This window comes from Bos grunniens, chromosome 6 (assembly GCF_055505025.1).
Source record: "Bos grunniens cultivar Pamir isolate PY7600 chromosome 6, Bosgru_T2T1.0, whole genome shotgun sequence".
NCBI lineage: Eukaryota > Metazoa > Chordata > Mammalia > Artiodactyla > Bovidae > Bos > Bos grunniens.
The window spans coordinates 85,096,552-85,123,689 of record NC_141170.1 but is presented as its reverse complement, the minus strand read 5'-3'; the positions used below and the strand labels follow the sequence as shown (position 1 = coordinate 85,123,689).

The window sequence follows — 27,138 nt, the reverse complement described above, 5'->3', positions numbered from 1 at the left end:
GGACACAGAAAACAGTGTCTGATGCACATTCCTGAGTTGTTTTACAGTTGCCAAACCCGCCCCCGCCCCAAGTGAAAGAAATTAACTACCTGATGACCATGAGCATTTAGGTCTGGGAGCCTTAGGAATGATAATGCTAACTCCGGTGATAGCACCCTGTCACCTCATCATCAACCAATCAGAGAACTGTGCAGAGCTGATCACATACCCTGTGACTACCTTTCCTCACTGTGCTTTAAAAATGCTTCCCTGAAACCTATTGAGGTAGAAATTGTGAGTGTAGGACTCACAAACAAATTGTCAGTGTAGGACTCTAAGACCTTGGTCTTGTTTTCAATAAACATCTCACTCCATTAACCTAAAACTATACCCTCTTTCCTGAATTCCTGGAATTTTTCCTTGGTCTGATAAAGTATCAACACTCAGATCCAGGAAAGGGAAGTAATTAACTTCTGTTCCCCTATTCCCTAGGGAAAGACAACTGGTGCTCATTTATCTTTAGCCCATATATCTGATTTCTTGTAAAATGGCCAGAGGGCATGAAAAAGGGTGGCAACTTAATCTGAGGATCAAGAGAATCCATAAAGATATTAAGTTAAACAGTGACCTTTAAACTGACTGGTTAGAAATGACATATTTTAAGGACAGGAGCCAACCAAAAATGTACAGATCAATACTAGCAAGCATATAAACTGCTGTAAGTCCCACCTTTTGGGGGACTCTTTACTCCCTCTCAGTGTCTATGCTGAGAACTTTATAGTTTTCTGTAAAATAAATCCTATTTTCTTGCTACTGTGAGTGTTTGCGTGTTAGTAAAGTTCATTCTTTAGCTCCGTGAACAAGAACTCCGATTCCCATGTCACTCTCTGGGACTTCAAGTCTTTTGAGCATCAGCTGCCCTGGACTTCTTGTATGGTATCTTACAATAAGCACTGCACTTTCCTTCACCACAACCTGGTGTCAGTAGATTGGTTTTACTGATCAGAGTTAGTGGATTCAAGTTGGGTTTAGTAACAATACTGCACCTGTAACTACCTAAAATAAACCATAATTTCAGTATATTTTAGAAAGTCATATAGTAGGGAAATAGGTAAAAAGACATAACAGCAAGGGATAATTGGAGACCAGCTAATGATTATTTAACTTGAGAAGAATATTTAATATACCTAAATCCCATCTTTTATTCATATTAGCAGCTCTTTCTACTATAGCTTCATTCATTCTAAACCTTCAGCATTCTTTCATGGAAAAGGAGATAGTAAAGTGCATATTTCTGCTTTTTATTTAAGCATCTTTATAATGGTATAAAGTGTCACAGTTCTTTTTTTTTCTTTCCTTTTTTGTGTTTTTGTAAATGATTCACAGATCCTTCTCAGTGAATGTCACCGAATTACGTATTTCTTTTGTCAATAGTGAAGAAAAAACTATACAAACAGGTCTGTACCTCTGAATCATCTTTAACACCATATTAAGATGAATTTACTTGGCATTTATTGCTAGGCACAACAATTAGCATCATGTGATGTATCGCTATAGCACTCTATAACGGAGGTAAAACAATCATGATTTTCTGATGGATGCTGGCATGGGAAAAGAGAAAAGACATAGGTGGAAATGGGCGATGAAAATAGCTCATTCTCAAAGTCTGATGGCACTTAGGAGATTCTACATATTAAATTTACATATACATCTCTCATTGACAAAATGTTCATGTTAAAGCAGACAAGTTGTCACAGAAATCTCCTGAGATGAAGAGCAAACATCTGACTCTCTGCAAGGTGCATATATTTATAATACAGGTAAGCCAGTTTGTAAAATCCATGTTTTCTATCTAAAAATTTACAGATCATTTTACATTTTCTAAATATGATGACTTGAGAAAGAAAGTGGTTGGAAAGTTAAGCTTGTTTAAATTCAATAGAAAGAGTATTTTTTTAATGGATTTTTTTTCCTTTTCAAGGAAAGAGGTCTCATTAGCTATGACTAAAACACAGCTGTGTATGATATAAGGGTCCTTTGAACAAGTCTGTAAAGGAAGTTAGGATTTAAGAAAGCTTACTGATTTGGTTACCAAAGTGCTATTATTATTGCTAAGTGAAAATAAACTTAAATAAGAGCCACTTCTAGTCTTGCCCCAGACTTTGAGCCATTCTTGAAGCTTCAGCACACTTGGCCACATTGCACTGCAGTTTTCTTAAATGGGCTGGATAATGACAAACAGGTAAGGAAAAGGCAAAGAGAACCATTTACTACAAACACACTGTAGGTAATACACAACAGTGGGGATTGCATATTGACCTTGGGGCATTTGGTCTCAGTCAGCATGCCATGCTACAGCACAGAAACAGACTGTCATGTTTACAACACAGAGCTGAATATAAGAGACTCACATAATTGCCTGCGAGAAGGTACAGGAGCACTTCCATAAGCTGTGCCCTGTAAATAAAACACATTTTTTTTGGAGCAACTGATCATTAGTAACAGTAGAATATGGTGGAGAAATGAATAAAGAAAACGAAAAGAAATTCAAAATAAAGACACTTTAAGATGCTTTCATTAAATAAGGTTTTTGAGTTATTCCGTTTGGTAAACATAAAGATCAAAACAAATATTTGTAAGAAATTAAGAAAGGATATGTACTATACTAAAAAAAAAAAAAGTAAAATGAATGTTACAGCAAAAGATAGGAACAATTAAATTTGACAGAAAGGGAGGTTTGTGAAATGTAGAACACACATGATATTTAGGAAGTGGCCTCCTTAAAAAATAGGTTCCCTTGCACCAATTCCTTAGCTGATGAAAACATTTTCTCAAATTCTTAAACTAAACAGTGTATTAGTATTTCCTCTGCTGTTTTTCTACCTCAAACTATATAGAAAAATAATGACTTCAAATAAAATGGCTCTAATCTGTGCATCAATCAATAAAAGTTAATCACTGAAAAAAAATCAGAGAGAAGTTATTAAATAAAAATAGTAATTGTATATGATAGACACCAAAGTTAGAACAACCTTACTATATCCCTCTAGTTGACTAAACACTGTACAAATGCATATTGTAATTCAAGTTGTATATTTTTATTCCTGGCACTGATCTCTATCACAAAATGATATAATAATATACTCAAAGAGAGGTTTTAAAATATTAGATAAAAATATATTTCTGTGAAAATCAATAGTTCATTATAAATATAATTAACAGATGATGAGAATATCTAAAAAATGTTAACTGATATTTATTGAACATTTATTCTGAAGTTCTTATGTTTAGTATATGGTAAGCATTATTATATCAGTTTCCACAACAGTCTTTGAGGCAGTTAAAAATTTTACCTTTATTTATTATTATTTCCATTGTTTCTGATGAGAAAACTCTTTGTAGAATCAAGTAACTTTTAGACTTAATTTAGCAGCAGTTAAGAAGCTATAGTTTTTAAAGGTCACACTGCTATACTGAAAATAGTTAACAAACAAGGACCTGTTACATAGCACAGGGAATGCTGCTCAATATTCTATAATTACCTAAATGGGAAAAGAATTTGGAAAAGAATAGATACATGTCTATGTATAACTGAATCACTTTGCTGTACACCTGAAACTAATACAACATTGTTAATCAACTATGCTCAAAAAAAAAAAAAAATCTAGTTGAGTAATTAAAATGGAGGAGTTACAAAATAATCCCTGCTGCTGGCATTTCATGAACTTATCTTCTAACAAAAATAGCAAATGTGAGTATTATGACCTTGGTTTGTATAAAGGTATACCAAAGAGAGAACTACCTTATAAAGTGTCTGCATGCTTACATTGATGGATGATAAATAAGACATGCAAATCTGCTGCTTAAATTTTCTTTGTCTAAGAATATGTTTGTATCTCTGTATCTACTGAGGAAGACACATGACCTTTTCCTGTGCTCTACCAGGATTTGCCTAGGGTATATTTAAATAAGTTTTGTCCTGGATGGATATTTCTGAGTAAATTTGATCACAAAATTGCAACCTACACTTCGAAGAAACCACAGTACTCCAGAAACTTGCTATAAAGGCTCAAGTGTGAACTGTTAGTCATTCACTCCTACATATTGAACCACGCAAGTCAGAATCTTCTGTTCCAGTTTTGCATTTTGAGATGGACTAATGTTATACCTGTGTTATTCAAATAGAACTGAATGCAAGAAAGATTTCAGAGAGAAATCTGCCTAAATCTCATAGATCCTTAGCTATATAGACATAGGTTTGAATCAACAGCATAAGATCATTATTCACTATGCAAGGTTGATTAAAAATACCATCATTACTTGTAGCAAAAATTTATCATTTGTGACAAATGTATTGCTATTGTTCTTTGCTTTTACAATTTTTAATGAGTTGTCTCAAGTCCAAGTGATAAAACAAAAAAAAACCTCTCATTTTTCCTATAAAGCTGGATTATTAAATTCACATATTAGAAACTAAAAATAACATTAATTGTCTGTATATTAGAAAAAGATCTCCAAGGTTAACAATATGTTAGGACTGATCTTCATTAGCTATATAATTAGAGAAAGATGTGTATTCTAATTTACTCCTATAATAACCCATGAACAGAACACTGGAACAAAATCTACAGTATGGAAAGGTACTATATTAATACTCTGATTAGAGAAGCTAGTTTCTTAATTTCTAAAACTTTTAGTTCCTATGATAAATGGTGGGTGAGGTCACAATTAGGTTAAATGCAGAATAACTCAATAGAATTTTGAGGGAGAATTCCTTGGCTTCAAGTTTTCATCTGACTGGCTCCAAGCAGTTTACTGTATGATACTTCTTTACTTTCAGTGACAAATTTGATGTTATGTGGTACACATACATCCTCTGGTTGTCTCCGCAGATCACAATTCTCCCCTCAACTTGCCTATTTCTACATCAGTTAAGTTTCTTTTGATTGCACTTTGCTCAGGTGACTTTTGTATTTGTATTTTTCATCACACTTTTCAGAGTCACTTAGTTATATGTTTATGCTCAATAGAATCATACAAAAAAAGATTTTAGTTTTTAGGGCAATTTTAAGCTCACAGGAAAACTGAACAGAAGTTACAGATTCCCCCTATAAGCCCTGCCCCTAGACATGCATACCCTCTTCCACTATCAATATCCCCCGCCATAAGAGTACATTTGCTATAATTGATAAACCTACACTGATACATCACTATTACCCAGTGTCCATAATATACCTTAGGGTCCACTCTTGTGTTGTGCATCTACCATTTTATAGATAGATATTTAGGATGTATATCTACTATTTTAGTATCACACAGATAGTTTCCCTGTCCTAAAGCTTCTCCTCTGCTGCTGCTAAGTCACTTCAGTCATGTCCGATTCTGTGTGACCCCATAGACGGCAGCCCACCAGGCTCCCCCGTCCCTGGGATTCTCCAGGCAAGAACACTGGAGTGGGTTGCCATTTCCTTCTCCAATGCATGAAAGTGAAGTTGCTCAGTTGTTTCTAACTCTTAGCAAACCCATGGTGCAGCCTACCAGGCTCCTCCGTCCATGGGATTTCCAGGCAAGAGTACTGGAGTGGGATGCCATTGCCTTCTCCAAAAGCTTGTCTAGATTCTGCTTATTCATTCTTCCCTCTCCCCAGTCCTTAGCAACAACTGACCTTTTCATTAATTTTTCCAGAATGTCACATAGTTCAGATTATATAGTATTTAGCCTTTTCAAATTGACTTCTTAGTAATAAGCACTATGTTTCCTCCATGTCTTTTCATAGCTTGATAGCTTATATCTTTTTAGCATTGAGTAATACTCCATTGTCTATATGAACCACAGTTCACCTACTGAAAATTGCTTCTAAATTTTGGAAATTATAAATAAAGTTACTATAAATATCTATGTGCAGGTGTTTATGTGATATAAGTCTTCACCTCATTGAGGTAAATACCAAGGATGGTGATTGGTGGATTGTAGAATAACAGTATGCTTTACTTTGTAAGTAACTGCCAATCTGCCTTCCAAAGTGGTTGTACCTCAATAGAATCTTTTACAATTAAAAATGCTATCATATGTCAGCAAAAAGACCCAATATAGACAAATTTATTTTCTTTAATGAAATGCCAAATCAATAGAGTACATTTCCAAGGTCTTCATTTACTGGACCCAGGCGTTGGAAATGAATATACATGTATTAGTTAAAAACAATGGAGAGAAAATGTCATAAATTTTATTTTTTTTTACTTTTCAAGTAATGCTTGAATTGCATTAACAAATGATCAGAAATTACCCTAGGAAAACTAAGCACTGTCAAAAAAGTTAACATGCTTAGGAAAATTGCTTGAAGTGAAGTGAAGTGAAAGTCGTTCAGTTGTATTTGACCCTTTGCAACCCTATGGACTGTCAGGCTCCTCTCTGTCCATTGAATTCTCTAGGCAAGAATACTAGAGCAGGTAACCATTCCCTTCTCCAGAGGATCTACCCAGGGATCAAACTCGGATCTCCTGCATTGCATGCAGAAACAATGACTAAGCCTACATTATCCAGTTTACCCACATCAATTTCATTCTGACCCCCTTTCTTTCTAAAAAGTCAATTAAAAATTTCATCTATAATTTGAGACTATGAATTGAAGTAACACAAAAATAATTAAATGTAATAATATATCTAAATCAAAATAATGAGTCTATTCATCTAAGGTTCAGTAAAGAACAAGTGTTTAATTTAATTGTAGGAGCTTAGAAAATCTAGCAGAGAAATACTTCATGCCTGGACTTTCTTCACACAGGCAGTATAGTTCATGAATATTGTTATTTTTTCACAGTGCTTAATAACACCCCTGAGGAGACATAAAAGACATGGGTTTGATCCCTGGGTCAGGAAGATCCCCTAGAATATGGCATGGCAATCCACTTCAGTATTCTTGCCTGGAGAATCCCATGGACAGAGGAGCCTGGTGGGCTACAGTCCATAGTGTCACAAACAGTTGGATACCACTGAAGCGATTTAGCATGAACATGCTAACTTCATATGTACTGTTATGTTAGAAATGACAAACATGTATCTGAAGCACATGATATTATATTAATACCTATAAGATGATGTCTTTCCCATTCCCACAAGCAAGAGAGAGGAAGTAAGTGAATTCCCATCTTACAAAGCCAGAATGTGACAGAGAGAGGCCTGGAACTGAGCCCTGTGGCTCCCTCAAGCCAGGAACTTACTTGGCTCTTGCTAAGGTTCTGTGATCTAGTGGATATGAGGACCTAGCCACACACTTAGAGGCTATTCTGTGAATGACGTGAATATGGTGATTTTCATTATAAACCATATTAGTTATAATAAGACTTGAAATAAACACAAGATTTGGAATAAGGAAAACAACTGAAAACCAGAAATCCATAAAAGGAAATGCAATAAATGCTTTAAAAAGCACACATACATACAAAAAGTGATGAACTTCCATAATACCTTCTTATTCCTCTGGAAATATTTGTTAAATACAGGTTATAGTCCTAGTTCAGAACACCAGGATCAAAAAGAAAAATATACAATCTGATCAGGGTAAGAGTCAATATCATTTTTACCTGAGCTAAATGTTAAAATGATATCTTAAGCATAATTCAATAAAAATTTAGAACTTACTAGCCCCAGGCATACACATCAAAGAGCTAAACAGAGCAAGACATGGAATGGAAATTTGAATAAGAAAATTCTTAAATAACCCTGTATCCAAAAGCCTTGTGTCCAGTGTTTTTCAGAATTCAGAATTATACAGAATATGCAAAATAACACCCCAAGCAAAGTCTACATCTAAGGCCAAGCAAAATCAAAGACGTTAATATTTTTCTAGGAAAAATATAACCTCACTATGACTTTTAAAAATTATAAACAGCCTCTTGTCAATTTAGATCAGACTAGATTTGATTACCAAATAAATTATAGAAGGACTTTAAGTTTTCAGGGAATTTTTGGTTTGCTTGTTTGTTATTCTGGATCTCAGAATTGCAGATAAAAGATTAAAGACCTATAAAATTATTTAAAATTACATAATTAGAACCTATGGGAGCATGACGTTTTTATAAAATTAGAATTTCTGGCTCTACCTTAGGTCCTCTTAAAATTTTCTTTGTAATTAAATAATTTAAGAACAATTAGCTGTTCAAGAAAATACTTAGACTTGTTTAAGACTTGCACATTTATAAGAATGCTCAACTTCTAGAATGAAGTTGATAAAGGAAAACTTGACCTTGGTCCCATCACAGTACATACATGTGGAAACAGCAGGATTTAGTTAATATAACCATTTTAAATGTTGTGGAATAATGTGATTTCAAATGAAAACAAATATTTATGAAAAACGTATAAACATTTCTACATGCCTTCATGCTTTTTGGTGGAATTTGCATTTTAAACTTATAAGACTAATGTTTCAGAACTACCTTTAATCACTAAATGACAGAGATGTGTTCACATTTCAGGAAATATGTAGATTGTAAAATGCTTGGCAATTCCTTAAAATCAAAAGCCATTCAGGTGTGTGTATTTTAGGTACCTAAATTACACAAGAAAACACTCTACTAGTTTTGTTCTCATTTAGGTATTTATTTTAACCTTTCATTAAAACACACAAGTTGAACATATTAAAACATTACCCTTTTAAAATCTTTCTTGTACTATCGACTAGCCAAAGACATGCCCTTGATCTCCCACCTTGGATGACATATAGTGATAGTTACTTGTTCATTAATCAAGCAAGGCAGTATATAGGACTCACACGGTAACAGTGCCTTTAAATAGAGTGCAGTTTGGGACCCAGTTTGTTTTCCTTTACATAACTAAAAATAGTGATTGTCAGACTGAATATCTACCATTAGCATTTTAGACCTCATTTCAAGAAGAATCCTTTTAAATTTAAATTTGAAATTTAATTCCACAGCTTAAATTTGAAAGTAGTACAATAAAGCTGAGACAATATTATAGGATTGGTGTTGGATCTCTTAACTACCATGGGGGAAAATAAATGATTTTTAAACAAATAAACAAAGAAAAAAAATAACAGGGATTTGTGAGATATTTCCCTTTATGTTCTCAACAACCTGGTAGAAATTCAGAAATGAATACCCATAAGGAAATTATAAATGCATCTTATAGCCTCCAAATAATGATAGGAGATCTAAACAATTCTGTTTTTATTAAGGAAATAACCAGAGTGAAAATGCACTGAGAAAACTATATTTATGACTTTCTTTTTTTTACCTACCTCTAAGACTTTCTATTTACCATAGTTATATAGTTATACACATTATAATACATTTAACATAGATATTTTAACAAACATTTGTAGTACAAATTGACATCATTAATTTTAAGTCACTACTACTAGTTTATGAGACATTAATTGAGGTATGTGAAAATAATATACTGTCTTATACGAAATTAGTTTTAAATTCTCTTTTCTTTTCTTAAATTGAATCTCTTGAAATTTACTCTTCTGTAATTTTCAAAAGTACATCTCCTGCTAGTACTTCAGTAAGAAACACAGTGGTGGGTATGAACTCAAATGGCACACTGAGAATATGAAATGCTTTCACCCACAAGGAAAACACAAATTCCTCTGCATGCTTTATATCATTTTAACTTATAATAGTAATCACAACTTACTGTATTTCCTGGGGATTTCCCAAGGCACAGCCAAAGGCAATCAGTTCCTCCCAGTTAGTCATAAATGTCCTGTGTTTCTTTCATTGCTTAAATATTGCCCTAAGCCCTTTTCTTTTATTATACGCCTTTGAAACAGAACGAACCATTTCCCAAAAGACACATCAAAAAGAAGGTTGACATTTGCAGAAATAAGAAGCAGCATGCGCTGTGTGTTAATATGAGGGCCTGAAAGACTTGACATGCGTTCCTCTAATTATTTTAGATCCTCTTTCTGGCAGTGTGTTCATTTATTATCAATAGAAATTAAAATCCTTTCAATGTCAGTACTATTCACACTACAAAAGTAGGGAAGATAAATGAATACTAAGGACAGCCTATTAAAAAAATCTGTTTTTATAGAGGTAAACATTCTTTTTAAATTTATTTTCTCATTTGATACAGATGTACCAATTATGATATACGTTATTCTTTTTACAGAAAAAGACAATAGAGGATCAAAAAAACTAATGAAAAACATTTCATTTAAGAGATTGTCCAAGCTTAACTCACGTTTGCTACTAGCTACATTTCACCAATTCCTTTATATTTTCTTACCATTTTCCCAACTAATGTTTAGACCGATTGTTAAATACAAAATTGAAAACTACAACCAATTCTTCCATGCTCAGCTTTCTTTATAGTCCAATTCTCTCATCCATACATGACTCCTGGAAAAACCACAGCTTTGACTATTTGGACCTTGGCTGGCAAAGTAATGTCTCTTCTTTTTAATATACTGTCTAGGTTGGCTGTAGTTTTTCTTCCAAGGAGCAAATGTCTTTTAATTTCATGGCTGCAGTCACCATCTGCAGTGACTTTGGAGCCCCCCCAAAATAAAGCATTTACTGCTTTGGGGCCTGGGGTGAAGATTTATCTTGCAGTAGCTGAGACCTTAAAGGGCAAAGGAGAAACCCCAGCAAGATAGTAGGAGGAAAAAATCGCTTTTAGAATCAAGCCCCATACTCATCAGAAATGCTCAGCGGGCTCAAACAAAACCTTGTGTGCACCAAGAGACCCCACAGAAACTGAGCCAGACCTGCCTTTGAGTGTCTCCTGTGGAGGTATAGGTCAGTACTGGCCTGCCATGTGGGCAGGGACTCTTGGTGCAGCAGACTTGGGTATGGCATAAGCCCTCTCGGAGGAAGTCACCATTAACCCCACCATAGAGCCACCAGAACTTACACAGGACCTACACAGGACTGGGGAAACAGACTCTTGGAGTACACAAACAAAACTGTTTGCACCATGACCCAGGAGAAAGGAGCAGTGACCCCACAAGAGACTGACCCAGACTTGCCTGTGAGTGTTCTGGAGTGTCAGGAGCCACATTAGGCATTACTAACAAAATGGAGGCACGGCCCCAACCCCCTCTCCTCATCTCGCAGGCACGGTCCCGGGATGAAGGAGTTAGGCCTTGTGATTCTGACTTGTTCTTTCCTTTCTTCAGTTGAGTTGGCTGGAAAGAATGTTCAGGTGCTTGAGAGAAGCATGAGAAAAGTACAAAGTCTTCTGCAGTTGTGCCCAGAAAATAATCTATAAAATAACCATTAACATTTGTTCAAGGATCTTTACAAAGAATGTTCCAGGAGGAGCATGTAGGCCATAGCTTGAGGCCATGGGAAGGATTATTTTCTGAGACCTGTTTATGAGGGAAATATTTATGGCAAAAGTAGTTTGCTGGGTTTAGGGTTTAGGAATAATTAAGAATAACTAGAAGCCTTTTTAGGAGATAGTGATCTTAAGATGCTAGGGGCAAACAGGATTTAGAAAGATAAGAAATAAACTGAGGAATGTAGCATGAATTACAATGTAATCACAAGTATAGGACACATAAAAAGAAGTAGATAATAGATAGTAAAGCAGATTCTGAGAGAATCCCTGAAGCAGGAACTCTGTTTGAAGGACAACAATAATTTCTGGAGACAGTAAATCTGGGTGCGGGAAACTAAAAATGTCAAACCTCTGACCTAATGCTTTTGTCAAAGTATAAAAGAAGACATGAGGCTTGAAATAAACATGAAGTTCCATACTGTGAGTCAGAGGCTACATCATCGTCTGCTGACATCGCTCACCCCTTCAGGCTAATTCCCTGGCTGCTGGAGCTGGACTCCGGCACAGGAGTATCCGTCAGAGGTGCGGGTCAGCAGTGGCTTGCTGCAGGGTCGGGGGCACTGAGTGCTGTAGTGTGTGCATGGGACCTTTTGAAAGAGGTCGCCAGTATCTTGCTTACCTCTACCATAGTTTGGCCTCAGGTCAAACAAAAGGGAGGGAACATAGCTCCACCCAACAACAGGAAATTGGATTAAAGAGTTATGGAACACGGCCCCACACATCAGATCAAGAACCAGTTTCCTCCTCAGTCAGTCTCTCCCATCAGGAAACTTCCATAAGCCTCTTATCTTCCATCACAGGGGATACAGAATGAAAACCACAATCAAAGAAAACAAATCAAACTGATCACATGGACCACAGCCTTGTCTAACTCAATGAAACTATGAGTCATGCCATATAGGGCCAACCAAGATGCACGGGTCATGGTGGAGACTTCTGACAAAACGTGGTCCACTGGTGAGGGGGATGGAAAACCACTTCAGTAGTTTTGCCTTGAGAACCCCATAAACAATATAAAAATCTTTCATTTCACTCATGGGTAAAAAGTTGAAGTCAGTAGCTGCTGAAAGTGCTACTGCTATTTCTAAGGAAGTGTCAGTAAATTACATTAGTATTTCTTTCTTATGGGTCCCTGAATAAAATCTAATTCTCAATTTTTACATTGTATTATTTTTTCAATTGACATGGTTTAGTAAATTCAAAATCCAGACAGCAGTTTATATGCTATTAAAGCTAATTTTGTTTTAAATCAGTTTAGCTAAGCAATAGAAAGAAAAATGAATGTAAGAAAAAGACTATTATAATACATGTGTGTGTGCTTAGTCGCTCAGTCATGTTCAACTCTTTGTGACACCATGGACTATAGCCCGCCAGGCTCCTCTGTCCATTGGGATTCTCCAGGCAAGAATACTGGAGTGACAGCCTATCCTTTCTCCAGGGGATCTTCCCACCTCAGGAATTGAACCAGGGTCTCCTGCATCATAGGTGGATTCTTTACCAGCTAAGCTACCAGGGAAGCGCATTACAATACATATGTCCATGCAAATAAATACTATATTCTCTATGTAATATATCAATAAAATGCTTTATGAAACAAGGATTTACCTTCTTATTTATGAGATTTTACTCACAGCAGTCACTGATACAAAGAGTGATCGAACTAGTTAAATATTTTTAGTATTCTCCAAATCCAGCAATTCTTTTAAAATATAGATTTTTAAAAGTCTATTGTGTTTTAAAAAACATAGGTCTCAAAACTGTAGTGTGAGAATTTTTCTTTGAGAAAATATGGAGGATTGTGATTTTTAAAACAAAAAAGGAAACTAAGTGTGAAAAAATAGGTAATTCTTTTCAGAAAACCCTGTTCATTAAAGAATAAACTACTTTAGAATGATTTTAGATACACAATTAGACAAATCCACTTATTACTGAGAAAATTCCATATACCTTTAAAACACTAGAAATGATCATTCAGTTCGATTCAGTTCAATCGCTCAGTCGTGTCCAACTATTTGCGACCCCATGAATCACAGCATGCCAGGCCTCCCTGTCCATCACCAACTCCCAGAGTTCACTCAAACTCACATCCATTGAGTCGGTGATGCCATCCAGCCATCTCATCCTCCGTCGTCCCCTTCTCCTCCTGCCCCCAATCCCTCCCAGCATCAAGGTCTTTTCCAATGAGTCAACTCTTCGCATGAGGTGGCCAAAGTACTGGAGTTTCAGCTTCAACATCAGTCCTTCCAATGAACACCCAGAACTGATCTCCTTTAGGATGGACTGGTTGGATCTCTGCAGTCCAAGGGACTCTGAAGAGTCTTCTCCAACACCACAGTTCAAAAGCATCAATTCTTTGGTGCTCAGCTTTCTTCACAGTCCAACTCTCACATCCATACATGACCACTGGAAAAACCACAGCCTTGACTAGACGGACCTTAGTTGGCAAAGTAATGTCTCTGCTTTTTAATATGCTATCTAGGTTGGCCATAACTTTCCTTCAGATTATAAATGACCTGCATGTGTTAACTACAACCACAAGTTATTTATTGAACAAGCTACTCTTCTTTTCCTATTATGTATTAACAGTGATAAAACTGTGAGAAACATTTAAACTTTCAGAAAAATAAAGAGAGCAGCACTTTTTCCTTACAGCTCTTTGTTAATAAAAAATAATTTGTGCTCTCCTGAGGAAGACATTCTACAAATGCAATATAAATGTGCTTTAGGAAAATTACCAGATACTCTCTTGCTCACCCTTCATTAGTTTTTCATCCTGGTGGTTTGTTAAAAGTCAGCAGGGAGCATATTTATGGTTTTAGTACATGGCAGTATAATTATTTCCCGGGTTCCCTCATTTCTCCACACTTTAAAAAAATAAAAATATAGGCTATATTGAAAATAAGCAAAATTATTGTGAAATGAATTGAATTGGCTCCAGTTGTCCTTTTACTTTGACAATCAGCATGTATTTTTAAATATACATATCATGTCTATATAAATGGAAACCCATGCCAGTATTATTTACTGGACAATTCTATGGACAGAAGAGTCTGGCAGGCTACAGTCCATGGAGTTGCAAAGAGTCAGCCACGACTGAGCAACTGAGCACCGAGCCCATCATGTCTACATCTTACACATATTACAAACATCTTACACTATTAAGGTTTTAAAAGAAAAAGTAGTTATCATCTCTAGAAACTCCTAATATGGAACCAGGAGAATTTTCCCAGTATTTATATGCTTTGAAAAGGTTTTCCAATTTAAATGATCACTATCATTTTTCTATCAAATTTTGCTTTTCAAACTAAAGTACGTTGGGTTTTCTCCTTTCTTTTTATGTATATTAGTTTTGACTCATCTAAGGCTTAATATTTAGTACCATTTTGACGTATGTCAAATGACATCTTCGCTTATGAAGTAAAAATGTAGAAGCACAGTTAGCTAGCTAAGGGACTCTATCAGAGATGAGCACTAGGATAATAGCTCTGAAAATGTGGGTCAGTTATTTTACAGAATTCAGTGTCCTCAAATATTTTTCAGTCTGTGTGCTCACAGTGTAATATAACTTTCAAGTGATATCTATTTAGGAAATCAGTATTTTTTTATTTTACTGTAGGCAGATAAAGAAAAATGAATAAACTTGAATTTTAAAATTTGGCAGTAGGCTATAAAAATGTAAGTGCAGAATATCATACTTAAAATGAACCTACTTTAGCCTGTTACAAGTAGAAAAATGCAGGTACTTTATTTTCACATGAGTCATATTTGGAGAAAAATAAGCATTCTGAAATAGTCACTGCCAGAGTGCTCAAATTACTGAGATAAATATCTGAACTTTAGGCATAGCTAATTTGTGTACCTTTTGTCACAAAAGTATTTGAGCAAGCAGCAGGTTTATCTGTCACTCTCTCTGAATACACATATACACCTAGTAGCATGTATGTACATTGCATATCTCAGGATATTTTCAGACACGACACTCCATTTGTTTCTTAAAATATCCTCATGAGCTAGGCAATACCATCCCCATTTAACAGATGATGATGCAAAGGTCCAGAGAGCATAATGACTTGGAGAAAGCCTAAGTGTCACTAATACTAGAGCAAGTGATTTTGAAGGTAAAGGGATATAGGTTGTGCTAAGCTGAGATAAACTGAGAAATTAAATGTCTCAGTAATTTTTTTTTCATGTAATAAGAGCCTCAGGCTTGAATTACAGGGAAAGAAGGTTAACAATCATGCTGTTATATAATGTTGAACTAGGTTAGAAACATTTTTGAAAGTTTTCTTTTATAGTATCATCCTATTCAGACATAGTAAGAACACCATACATGTGATTAGAAACTCATAAAAATGTAAATAAAAATAAATAAAAATAGATGTATTTTATAAATAAAATAGCTTTCTAAGTTTTAAAAGTTTAAATACTAACTGGAATTTAGGTTATTTGGAGAGAATGACATACACCTGTATTTTAGGTTCTACTAATTAGAACTATGAATCTATAATTACAATGAGGAAAGTTATACAAGTTGTGAGATAACATTCACTAATTTATTCACTCACTCATTCTTTCATTCAACATTTATTCAGCGAATAGCTACAATGTGCAGGTCCTCTCTAAATTTTAGTAATGTATTCAATTATGGGTCCCTCAATTGAAAAGAAAGCATATCACCACACTTTGAATGCCTACCAAGTGGGTCAGGTTATTTTCACATCTAATACAAATCATTGTTATTTTAATAATAATGACAAGAGTAAGCACGCATTGAGACCTTATTTTGTTATAAATGCATTAAGGGTATCAATTATTTAAAACTCACGAAACCCTAAGTGGATATATTTTTATCCTCATTTTCTAAGAAGGAAATTGAGAAACAGACACCATATAATTTGACCAAGGTTTTAGAGCCAGTAAACCAAAAGATTCGAATTCAAAATAGCTTCAGAGCTGATGTTCTTACCTACTGTTTTTGATCACTTATAAGCACTTTTTATACATCATTTATTTTAATCCCCTGAGAGTCTCACAACCTTTACAATAATCCTTCAGGGCATCTATTGTCTTAATTTTACAACTCAGGAAACTGAAGTCTGTGGAAGAGGTTAAACAACTTGTCTAAAGTCATACATGTCTGCCCTCTTCTCAAATATACTAAGCAGAGCTGCATTTGGGCACTGTAGTACTTATATTACTCAGTAGGAGGTTAATCATACCTTTGGGGCATCAGCAAAATAAAGGTAAAAAGAAATGGGTGTATGTATTCAATGAATTGTATGCTTGCTATTAACGATTTTATTTTATTTATTTATTTATTTTGGAAAGCAAAATGTGCTTTATTTCATTTTTAACTTTTTATTTTGTTTTGGATTATAGCCGTTTAACAATGCTGTGATAATGATTTTAAAATAACAGTATTAATGAAGGGGAAAATCCCTAGAAATTAACTGGATTCATTTCTTCTTGTCTGGTTTAGTGTTGTTTTCATTTGAATTATATATATGTAGGGGATGAAGTGGACTGTGATAAATCACTAAATTCTCAGTGCTCAGAGCTTCTAAAAGTCTTACTCCTACTCCATATATCTCATTTTATACTCATAAAAGTTGCATGAAGTAGCATTATTTGTGGCAGAAAGGAAGCTGAGAAATTCAATAACTTTTTCAAGTTCACAAGACTGGTAAGTAGCAGATATGGAATGTAAACTAAAGGCATTATGATTCTAAAGCCCAAGGTCTCTCCAAGATATCATACTGCCAACTAGTGTATTCAAAAGAAAGTGCTAGGATAATACGATTTTTATCTTATCTCCAGGTTATCCCTGGAGAAGAGAAAATTCAGGGGATGATAAAACCAACTTCCACTATATTGCCATATGCAAAACATGTCTAAAAACTGCATTATTCCAGTGAGACAGGACTAACACCAAGGGATGGAAGGGAGAATGACAGATTTTGAATTAACCTAAGAACTGTTTTTTAACAGTCAAGGTTATTACCAGGAATGTTTGGGTAAACACTGGATAACTATGTTGGTGTGATACAGTGTACAGCACTAATGCTAGGGAACAAGTTATCTAGAAGTCTGGCTCTCAAGTATAACTATATTTTAGAATGATCTGGAAAATTACCAAAAAAATATTTTTCCTGGGTACCACTTTCAACAGTCGTGATTTAATTGGTAATGGGGTATGACCTAGGAATGAGAATTTTTTTTAAACTTCCTAGATAACTAGTTTTAATATTTAAACAAAATTTGAAAAGGTCCTATCACTCTTGAGAGTCTTTAGGACAATGAACCATGAAGTAGGACCTTGAAAGACAACACTTTTGAAAATGTTTTTTAACAAGTGACCTCCTTGTTAAGCATAACAATTTTGAGCATATATTTGGAATTACAGAGGGTTGAGTTTTGTTTCTGATCACTTTAAAGCTTCATCTACACAGTGAAATTCTAGCAGGTCTCCCCTTATGGGATGGTTGAGAGGATTAATTTTAGATCTAGCACAAAATCCATAAAATAGTAGTTCTTACTTGTATGATTAATTCGAGTGAAGTCGAAAGTACTGTACAGAACTGTATTTTTCTTTTCCCTGAGCTCTTGAGTGGAGATATGTGTATATACCAAAGGAGTGATGGTAGGGAAAACAGCATGTTAGGCCAATGGATAATGATTGACCCCCTTTCTCCTCAACTTTCCATCGCATAGTTTTCACATCCTTCACTCTTACTCACTGTATTATCTCTTTAAAAGAGAAAGTGTAAATTCACCAAGGTGATTAAAAGCAGCAGTATATAAGATGTGAGGTCATAGCACTCAGCTGTATAACCACAGAAACTCTAGAAGGCAATCTTGTGTGAACTCAGTTCAGTTCAGTTCAGTCGCTCAGTCATGTCCTACTCTTTGCAACCCCATGAATCGCTGCGCGCCAGGCCTCCCTGTCCATCACCAACTCCAGGAGTTCACTCAGACTCACGTCCATCAAGTTGGTGATGCCATCCAGCCATCACATCCTCTATCGTCCCCTTTTCCTCCGGCCCCCAATCCCTCCCAGCATCAGGGTCTTTTTCAATGAGTCAACTCTTCACATGAGGTGGCCAAAGTATTGGAGTTTCAGCTTTAGCATCAGTCCTTCCAAAGAAATCCCAGGGCTGATCTCCTTCAGAATGGACTGGGTGGATCTCCTTGCAGTCCAGGGGACTCTCAAGAGTCTTCTCCAACACCACAGGTCAAAAGCATCAATTCTTTGGCACTCAGCTTTCTTCACAGTCCAACTCTCACATCCATACATGACCACTGGAAAAACCACAGCCTTGACTAGATGGACCTTTGTTGGCAAAGTAATGTCTCTGCTTTTCAATATGCTATCTAGGTTGTTCATAACTTTCCTTCCAAGGAGTGAGGATCTTTTAATTTCATGGCTGCAGTCACCATCTGCAGTGATTTTGGAGCCCCCAAAAATAAAGTCTGACACTGTTTCCACTGTTTTCCCACCTATTTCCCATGAAGCGATGGGACCAGATGCCATGATCTTCATTTTCTGAATGTTGAGCTTTAAGCCAACTTTTTCACTCTCCTCTTTCACTTTCATCAAGAGGCTTTTTAGTTCCTCTTCACTTTCTGCCATAAGGGTGGTGTCATCTGCATATCTGAGGTTATTGATATTTCTCATGGCAGTCTTGATTCCAGCTTGTGCTTCTTCCAGCCCAGCATTTCTCATGATGTACTCTGCATATAAGTTAAATAAGCAGGGTGACAATATACAGCCTTGATGTACTCCTTTTCCTATTTGGAACCAGTCTGTTGTTCCATGTCCAGTTCTAACTGTTGCTTCCTGACCTGCATACAGGTTTCAAGAGGCAGGTCAGGTGGTCTGGTATTCCCATCTCTTTCAGAATTTTCCACAGTTTATTGTGATCCATACAGTCAAAGGCTTTGGCATAGTCAATAAAGCAGAAATAGATGTTTTTATGGAACTCTCTTGCTTTTTCTTGTGTGAACCAAATAACCCTTAAGTGAATCTGACAAAAAATATATATGAAAGCATAAACATATTTACACACTCAACTCTGCTTGCTCTCTGTTTTTAATATTTTTGTAACTGCTCCCTTTCCCAAATGCTCCTAAGTTGAACAAACTCTTGTTTGTAAGAATACCAAGGTCTTGATCATGTCTGTATTAGAACATACTCTTTGAAGACTATAAGGAAAATTAATGTCAGAAAACTGGCTCACATCAATGCTTTGAGAAAAAATATCCAATACAAAATATTTAATTAAAACAAATTCATGAAACTAGTATTTTTGTTTTTAAATAAAAGAATATGCCAATAAATTCACCAAGTCCCTTGAAGGTATATCTTTAAGATAACATACATAGAACATTTCACTTCCCTCATGATGACTTTGAATCTTGCTTCCACTACATTTTTTAATAATGCTGTTATACTTTTTAATTATCCTCATATTTTTATTTTTTTAATTTACTAAATTTTTTCTTCATTTCCCCAAATCTCTTTCCTACTTACAATTATTTTTGCATTAAGTTTAATTTAAATATCATTTGCATTCTATTTTTCAAAATTTAAAATCATTTTCAGTAATAGCTCTCAGGTCCCTGGGCATATGAAATGGAAGAATCATAGAAATGCATTTACGGACACATTGGTTCTTATGTTGGCTCTATATCTCAATACACTGATGACCCCAAACCACTGACTTAACCTCTTTTTGCCTCACTTTCTCACCTGTAAATTGATTACATAAATTATATTTATAAAGCACTTAGAACATTGTCTGGTATTCAATAAGTGCTCTATAAGGAAAGGATTATCTGGTGGCTCAGATGGTAAAGAATCTGCCTTCAGTGCTGGAGACCTGGGTTTGATCCCTAGGTCAGGAAGATTCCCTAGAGAAGGGAATAGCTTCCCATGTCAGTATTCTTGCTTGGAGAATTCCATGGACAGAGGATCCCGGTTGTCTACAAGCACTATGGATTTATTTTTGCCTAATTACATAAGGCCTGACATATAATAAGTGGTCAGTGAATAAATTTAAGGTAAATCACCTACTTGAATAACAAATTATTTGTGTGATCTTGAATAATCATAATCTTTTTATGGTTCAATAACCTCACCTTAAATGGAAGGATTTTAATATCTACTTTGCATCACAGAATTGATAAGACAATCAATCAAATGTTGTAATATGACACATTGTTGTTGTTTAGTCACTAAGTCCTGTCCAACTCTCTTGGGATCCCATGGACTATAGCCTGTCCAGCTCCTCTGTCCACAGGATTTTTCCAGGCAAGTATACTGCAGCAGGTTGCCATTTCTTTCTCCAGGGTATCTTCCCAACCAGGAATTGAGCCTGCATTTTCTGCAGTTCTCCTGCCTTTCAAGTGGATTCTCTACCACTGAGCTACCAAGGAAGTGCTTTACAAATGCAAACAAGTGCTTTAGAAATGCAGGTTATTATTAAATACTGATATTAACTCAATGTATCTGTAATGTATTTTCACATGTCAAGCAAAAGGGACTGTATTTAGCTCAGTGAGCATATCATTGCAAAAGAGGGGAGGCCCTTCTTGTGAGAGGATGTTCTGTTCCAAAGATACTGCCTGAAAATATTGCTGAAAAAAATTGCTTTAAATTATATTTTATTACATCTTATTACACATAAAGCTTAGCTATTTAAAGATTTTTAAAGGGTTATTTTTAAGCGATTTTAGTGCATTAGAATTCTGTGTATGGTCCAACTTTGCCTCTCACATTGTGAAAAAATTCATTTCTACCCAACTGACTCCACTTGATAACAAATTCTGAATTATTGACACCTAAAGGATTAAAATTAATATTATCATGTGTTCAGTATAAAATAGAGTGATAATTGAAGTTATATAGTTTAAAATAGTGGGTGCCAAGTCTCACTTTCCATGGATAGTCTCACCTGTTTATTTCTTCTTTTTCTTTTTGAAAATGATGCCTTACTCAGCCAAAATCGTTGATCATGAACAGTCTCCAGTTAAATGCCCAAATATTAAAATTAATCTTTTCTTCCCAGAAGTATTTCTCAGAGTAAAGTTACAGCTCAATAAGGAAGACATATTTCCATCTTAAAGTTACCACTAAATATTTAACTTGTAGTTTTTTGTCATAATTGCAGCCTATGTAGAAGAAACATTTGCATTTTCTGCAATGGCATTTAATAATTAGAACCATTCTATTCAGAACAAAAAGAACATTTTCCTCACAAATATCTACACCTAAATTAAGTGCACTGTGAGGTTACAGCACAAAAAGTTTATTTTAATTATGTGCCTTTAGTCATTTTTATATTATTTTGTGTTTTATTCTTTATTTTTAAAAATTTTAAGTTACTGTGGTGAAAACACTTAACATGAAATCTACTTCCTAAAAATATTTTAAGTGTACAACACAATATTGTTGACCATAGGTGTAAGGTTTTATGTAGATTTCTAGAGAAAGTTTTTTATTCTTTATAAGATACTGTTTTTAAGACTTTTGGGGTTTTGCTTTATTTGTAGAGATTATTTAACCACTTGGAATAGATATGTTTAGTTGCCTGCTTTACATTAAGATATGGCTTTAGATTTTCAGAAATGTATGTGTGTGTGCATGCTTATCTGTATAAATGTGTATTATTATTGAATCCTCATAATAAAAACAGACTATGCAAATTGAATCATGAATATTAAAATATATCTTTCATGTTGAGCTCAGATTGGTGATAGAAGAGTTGAGTTTTCATTCTGAAAAAAATGAAACATATTTGGCTGTGTCTTCTGTTAACTTCACTGCATCAGTGGACTAATTTGGGACACATCAAAATGTACTAAGAGAAAATAAGAGCTAACAGGAAGTTCGTTGTTTTCTCTAATGTAATATTCCAAAGGATATACCAATACTTCTTTTCTGTTGTGTGTCTTAATAATAATGTATTCTTCACTTTTTCCATACATGCTGCTGCTGTGCTGCTAAGTTGCTTTAGTCATGTCCGACTCTGTGTGACCCCACAGACAGCAGCCCACCAGGCTCTCCCGTTCCTGGGATTCTCCAGGCAAGAATACTGGAGTGGGTTGCCATTTCCTTCTCCAGTGCATGAAAGTGAAAAGTGAAAGTGAAGTCATTCAGTCAAGTCTGACTCTTCACAACCCTATGGACTGCAGCCTGCCAGGCTCCTCCATCCATGGGAGTTTCCAGGCAAGAGTACTGGAGTGGGTTGCCACTGCCTTCTCCATTTTCCATACATAGTACATGGTAATCGTTTGGGTGCTACCAAGCTATTTTGGTCACCTGTGGTCAACAATAGTGTGTTGTAGACTTAAAATTATTTTATGAAGTAGATCTTGTGTTAAGGTTTTTACCATAGTAACTTAAAATTTTAAAAATAAAACATAAAACAATATAAAAAAAGACTAAGGGTACCAAACAGGATGCCAGGTAAGGATGCCATAGAGTGAAGCAAGAATGCTAAAAATTCTCCATAAAGTGACAGAAAATATTTCTAGATATTTACAAGTATATCACAATTGACTACATTAACATACCTGACAAAAACTTATGTCACCAAGAACAGAGTTTTTTTTTTTTAGGTCAGGAAGCATAGCATGGGCGAAGACATGGTGTCCTCCCGCCCCAGGAGAGGAGGTTCAGTTCCAAGAATGCTGCCCGGCATTGTTATTTTTAGCATAATACCACTTCATGTCAAAATCAAACACCAGTTTCTTCTTTAATTAACATGCTCACTAAGCCATTTCAATTAACATTTGGCTTTTCGGCTTCCTTTGTCCCACCCACACGGAGACAAGGTTGAACAACTTATCTGCTTCCCTGGTATTGTAAGCATTCTTACCGCACATAGGTAAACCAGAATTGTGATTTACACATTTATAACTTTTAAGTTCATACATCAGGCTCATGAACTTATTTCTTTGTGAGTCTGCCTGTGAGTGACGGATCTGCCCTGGGAGTGCAGAAAGTAATTTATCATTCTACAGGATGATGATTACATGCCTGAAGTTCTGAAAAATCACTCTAAACTGTGATATTCTCTCAATCATAATAACCAAACTAGCAGGTACTTATGTAGGTCTGTCGTGTGAGACACTGTTTAAGTTCTTTACATAGGCTAACAAATTCTACGGTGATAATAGATCTTCAAATTCTTTATTTTTATTATATTCCTTTTTTTCTTATCAAATGACTGAATCAGAAAAGCCAGGGATATAGGAAGGCATTAAACCCAGCGGTCTGGTTCTAGAAACTGTGGCCTTGACTTCTATGTGTCTGAGTACTGCTAGAATGTTTATTAATATGATCATTAATGTTCTAGAAGACTTATTAATACAAGTATTGGCATTACTGCCTATTATATCTTTCTGCCTTGAGATTTTTTTAAAAATCCACAAAGATAAATCCAGTTTTATAACAAGGTAAACAAGAATGAAGATGCCATTTTTGTATCACTAATGTATCCTAAAGATCCTAAAATATGCTATCCCAATAGAATAGTGAATTTATTAGAAAATAGAAATAAATTTTAGTTTTGAAACAACTGACATTTTAAAAGTAATGCAGAAAATCAAGAAAGTAACCTATAGTGTTTTTGAAAGAAATATTAAAGTACTCACCTACTCTTATAAAGGATTACATTGAAAATGTGGACTTTGTGAAACTAAATTCACATATCTACATATTAATCACCACCATTTATAAGAGTAATTCATTTAGGCAACATATATTAAAAATTCTTACTGTGGACCTGTTACAAATAATGTACTATAAGAGGTGAATGATAAAGTATGAAAATCTCCTCTCTTAAGCAAGTTTAAAAAATACTAACAAAATGGCAAAAATATTAATAATACATGTAGGATATGTTAAGTACTTTAAGAAGGTATGAGAGAAGATTATTCCTGACTGGACATTTAGTAATTGAACACACTTTTGGTGCTACTCTCTGACAGGCACAGTTTGAGAAGAATGGGGCTTCAGCAGTGAACAGGGGGAAAAAAAAAGTCTATATGCTCAGGGATTTTATTCTGGATTCTAGTGACAGGAGAAAGACAATAAAAAATATTTAATGTAAAAATAAGTGATGTTTTCACCTATTAAGTAGGATAGTCAGGAAAGAGAAGAGAACTTAATGAAAGGAGGAACACCCTTAAACTTGTTTAGAGAAAAGCTTATCTATTTGAAGGGTTAACAGCGGATGAAGAAGAGCTAGAGTTCTTTCTTATAAAGCAAAGTTCCAGTTTGGTTATTTTATAAAATGGAATTTAGACAAAATTTTGAAAGATGAGTAGGATTTTCTGTAAAAAATGATAATTGGGATCATTTAGCATGAACAAAGGAAGGATGTTGAGAAATGAGGGATGATTGGGGAATGGAGCATATATTAAGCTGAAGTCTAAGGTATGCATAGAAGGAAAGAGAATATGAGGCTGGGAAGGAGCGTTGAAAAGAGTTGTATGTATATACAAAGACCTGAAATTTAGAAGTGGCATTAGAAAGGGAACACGTATATAAAATGAAGAAGATAGAATTGATAAGATTTTATGACTGGCTTGACTTGATGGCAAAGAAAAGATGAGGTCAAAGATAATTTTGAAGTTTGGATCTTGGTGACCTGAAAAATTATGTTGTCATTAATAGGAAAGCAAATCAGAAGGAAGACCTGAACTGATAGTAAGTGATGAGTGACAATACCATTATATTAAAATCTCTCATAAATTACAAATGAAATTGTGATCATTGTGTCTGAATATTATAGTATATATATGACCATATTATATGTATAATATTTCCATTATTTTAATTAAATTAAATAAATATAATCAAGTAACCTTTATGTATAAACACACTTGAATTAAATAATAGAACTTAGTCTGTACTTTTGAATATTACTAAATATTTATATGAGAACCCACAAACATATAGGCATACGCCATACTGAGTAGATTACTTAAGTAATTACTTCATGATATACCAAACATGGGCCATATGTATATTAAAATTACATACTGCTTAACAGGATTATTGTTATTCCTTGAAGAATTATAACATGGCATCTAGACTGCCATACATTAAAAGTAACCTTTTATAAAGCCAGACTACACAATATTGAGAATTGCTTTTAAATGTGAATGAATGCCTAAAACATACTTCTGAATTTTGGAGAATTCAAATAAGTGAAATATTCTCATCTCACACACAATTATAATATCTGTAAAATTAAACATAAAATATTAATAAAATAATATTTTGCCTACATTTTAATGTTATTTCATAATTTTGTTTAAATTGCCAAGTATATAGCAATATAGAACATACACCCAAACACACACACAGACAAAATAGAAGTATTCTATACGCTCACAGAGTTTTATCTGTTGTAAATTATCTTTTGGAAACATAAATCCAACCTGTTAAGAATTTCCTTTTTATTCCTCAGGCTATTTGAATAAATGATGGGAGCAATCTGAGACCAATTCTCAGATATATATGAAAGCTTTGGGCAAACTTTTTTTTTTTTTTCCCTATTGTAATGGGCAACTTCATCACAAAGGACTTCCAGAACAGAAACCGGGCACTGATAATGACAAGAGGGTTGAAGAAAAATAATAACCTGAGAGAAAATTATGTGTCATGGAGGCATGAAAATGAGTACATCCATGAAAGAAATTTTGATTTTGAAAATTTTGCATTCTGAGAGAGAGACCTGTTCTTCACTCAGGACCACAAACTTCCCTACCCTCTATTCCAAAACACAAACTGTATGCTAAAAGTCCTGCCAAGTCCTCAGGGTAAAGAACAGGACAAGTTCTATACCTCAAGGAGCTGACAGTTTCAGCTGAAAATCCATGAACAGATGCCCAGCATATAGAGTATCTGATACTCAGTAGAAGCTCAATACATATTTGCTTATTTAATTAATACTGAGTATATGGAGGGCTTCCTTGGCAGCTCAGCTGATAAAGAATCCGCCTGCACTGTTGGAGACCTGGGTTCGATTCCTGGGTTCAGAAGATCCCCTGGAGAAAGGAAAGGCTACCCACTCCAGTATTCTGACCTGTAGAATTCCATGGACGATATAGTCCATGGGGTTGCAGAGTCGGATACAACTGAGTGACTTTCACCAAGACGACAGAGAAAGCCGAAGTCCAACTTCATGACCCAGGAAAGACTTTCTGGCAAAGACGAAGACTGATTTATGAGGAAAGGAAAGAACAGACTGCTAACTGAAGAAACAACTTAATCAAAATCCTGGAACATGAAACCTAGAATATCCAGAGTGATCTGCTCAGTATTACTGCAGTGTTAAGTATAAGGTAAAATAAATCTGGTATGCCTTTAGAAACAAAAAGCAGGATAATAGAAAGGGGTTAAGTGGTCTAAAAAAGCCAACCTTCTAGAAATGGTCATAGAAAGTGAATCTTAGAGTTCTGGGGTTCCACCAGTTTTTGCAATTTGAGACCTTCTAAGATTAAAATGGAAACATATTTTCTTTTGTAGATATTCTGCCACAACCCGCCTCAGTGAGAAAAACATAAAATATTGATAAAAGAAAAGAAGACATTATGTTTTCCTTGGCTACAATAATAGTACTGTCATAGTCTTTTAAAGGGCTTCCCAGATGGCCCTAGTGATGAAGAACCCACTTGCCAAAATAGAAGATATAAGAGACAAGAGTTTGATCCCTGGGTTGCGAAGATCCCCTGGAGGAAGGCATGGCAACCCTCTCCAGTATTTTTGCCTGGAGAATCCCATGGACAGAGATGTCTGGTGGACTACAATCCATAGAGTTGCAAAGAGTGGGACTC

The 27,138-nt window shown here is 35.1% G+C and overlaps 1 protein-coding gene across 15 annotated transcripts in view; it reads right to left on the bottom strand.

The window, feature by feature from the left end:
* Nucleotides 1–27,138, bottom strand: part of CCSER1 (coiled-coil serine rich protein 1) — a 1,487,998-nt gene that overhangs the window by 325,766 nt on the left and 1,135,094 nt on the right. The window contains exon 11 of one of the 15 annotated variants that reach the window (XM_086406515.1): nucleotides 1,492–2,436. The exons of 13 other annotated variants lie outside the window; for them this stretch is intronic. In XM_086406515.1, coding sequence (XP_086262641.1) covers nucleotides 2,359–2,436 — 78 coding nt within the window. In that variant the 3' untranslated portion in view covers nucleotides 1,492–2,358. Of the gene's footprint in view, nucleotides 1–1,491; nucleotides 2,437–9,430 lie in introns of those variants that run through there. One more of the 15 variants, XM_086406532.1, reaches the window with a different exon arrangement.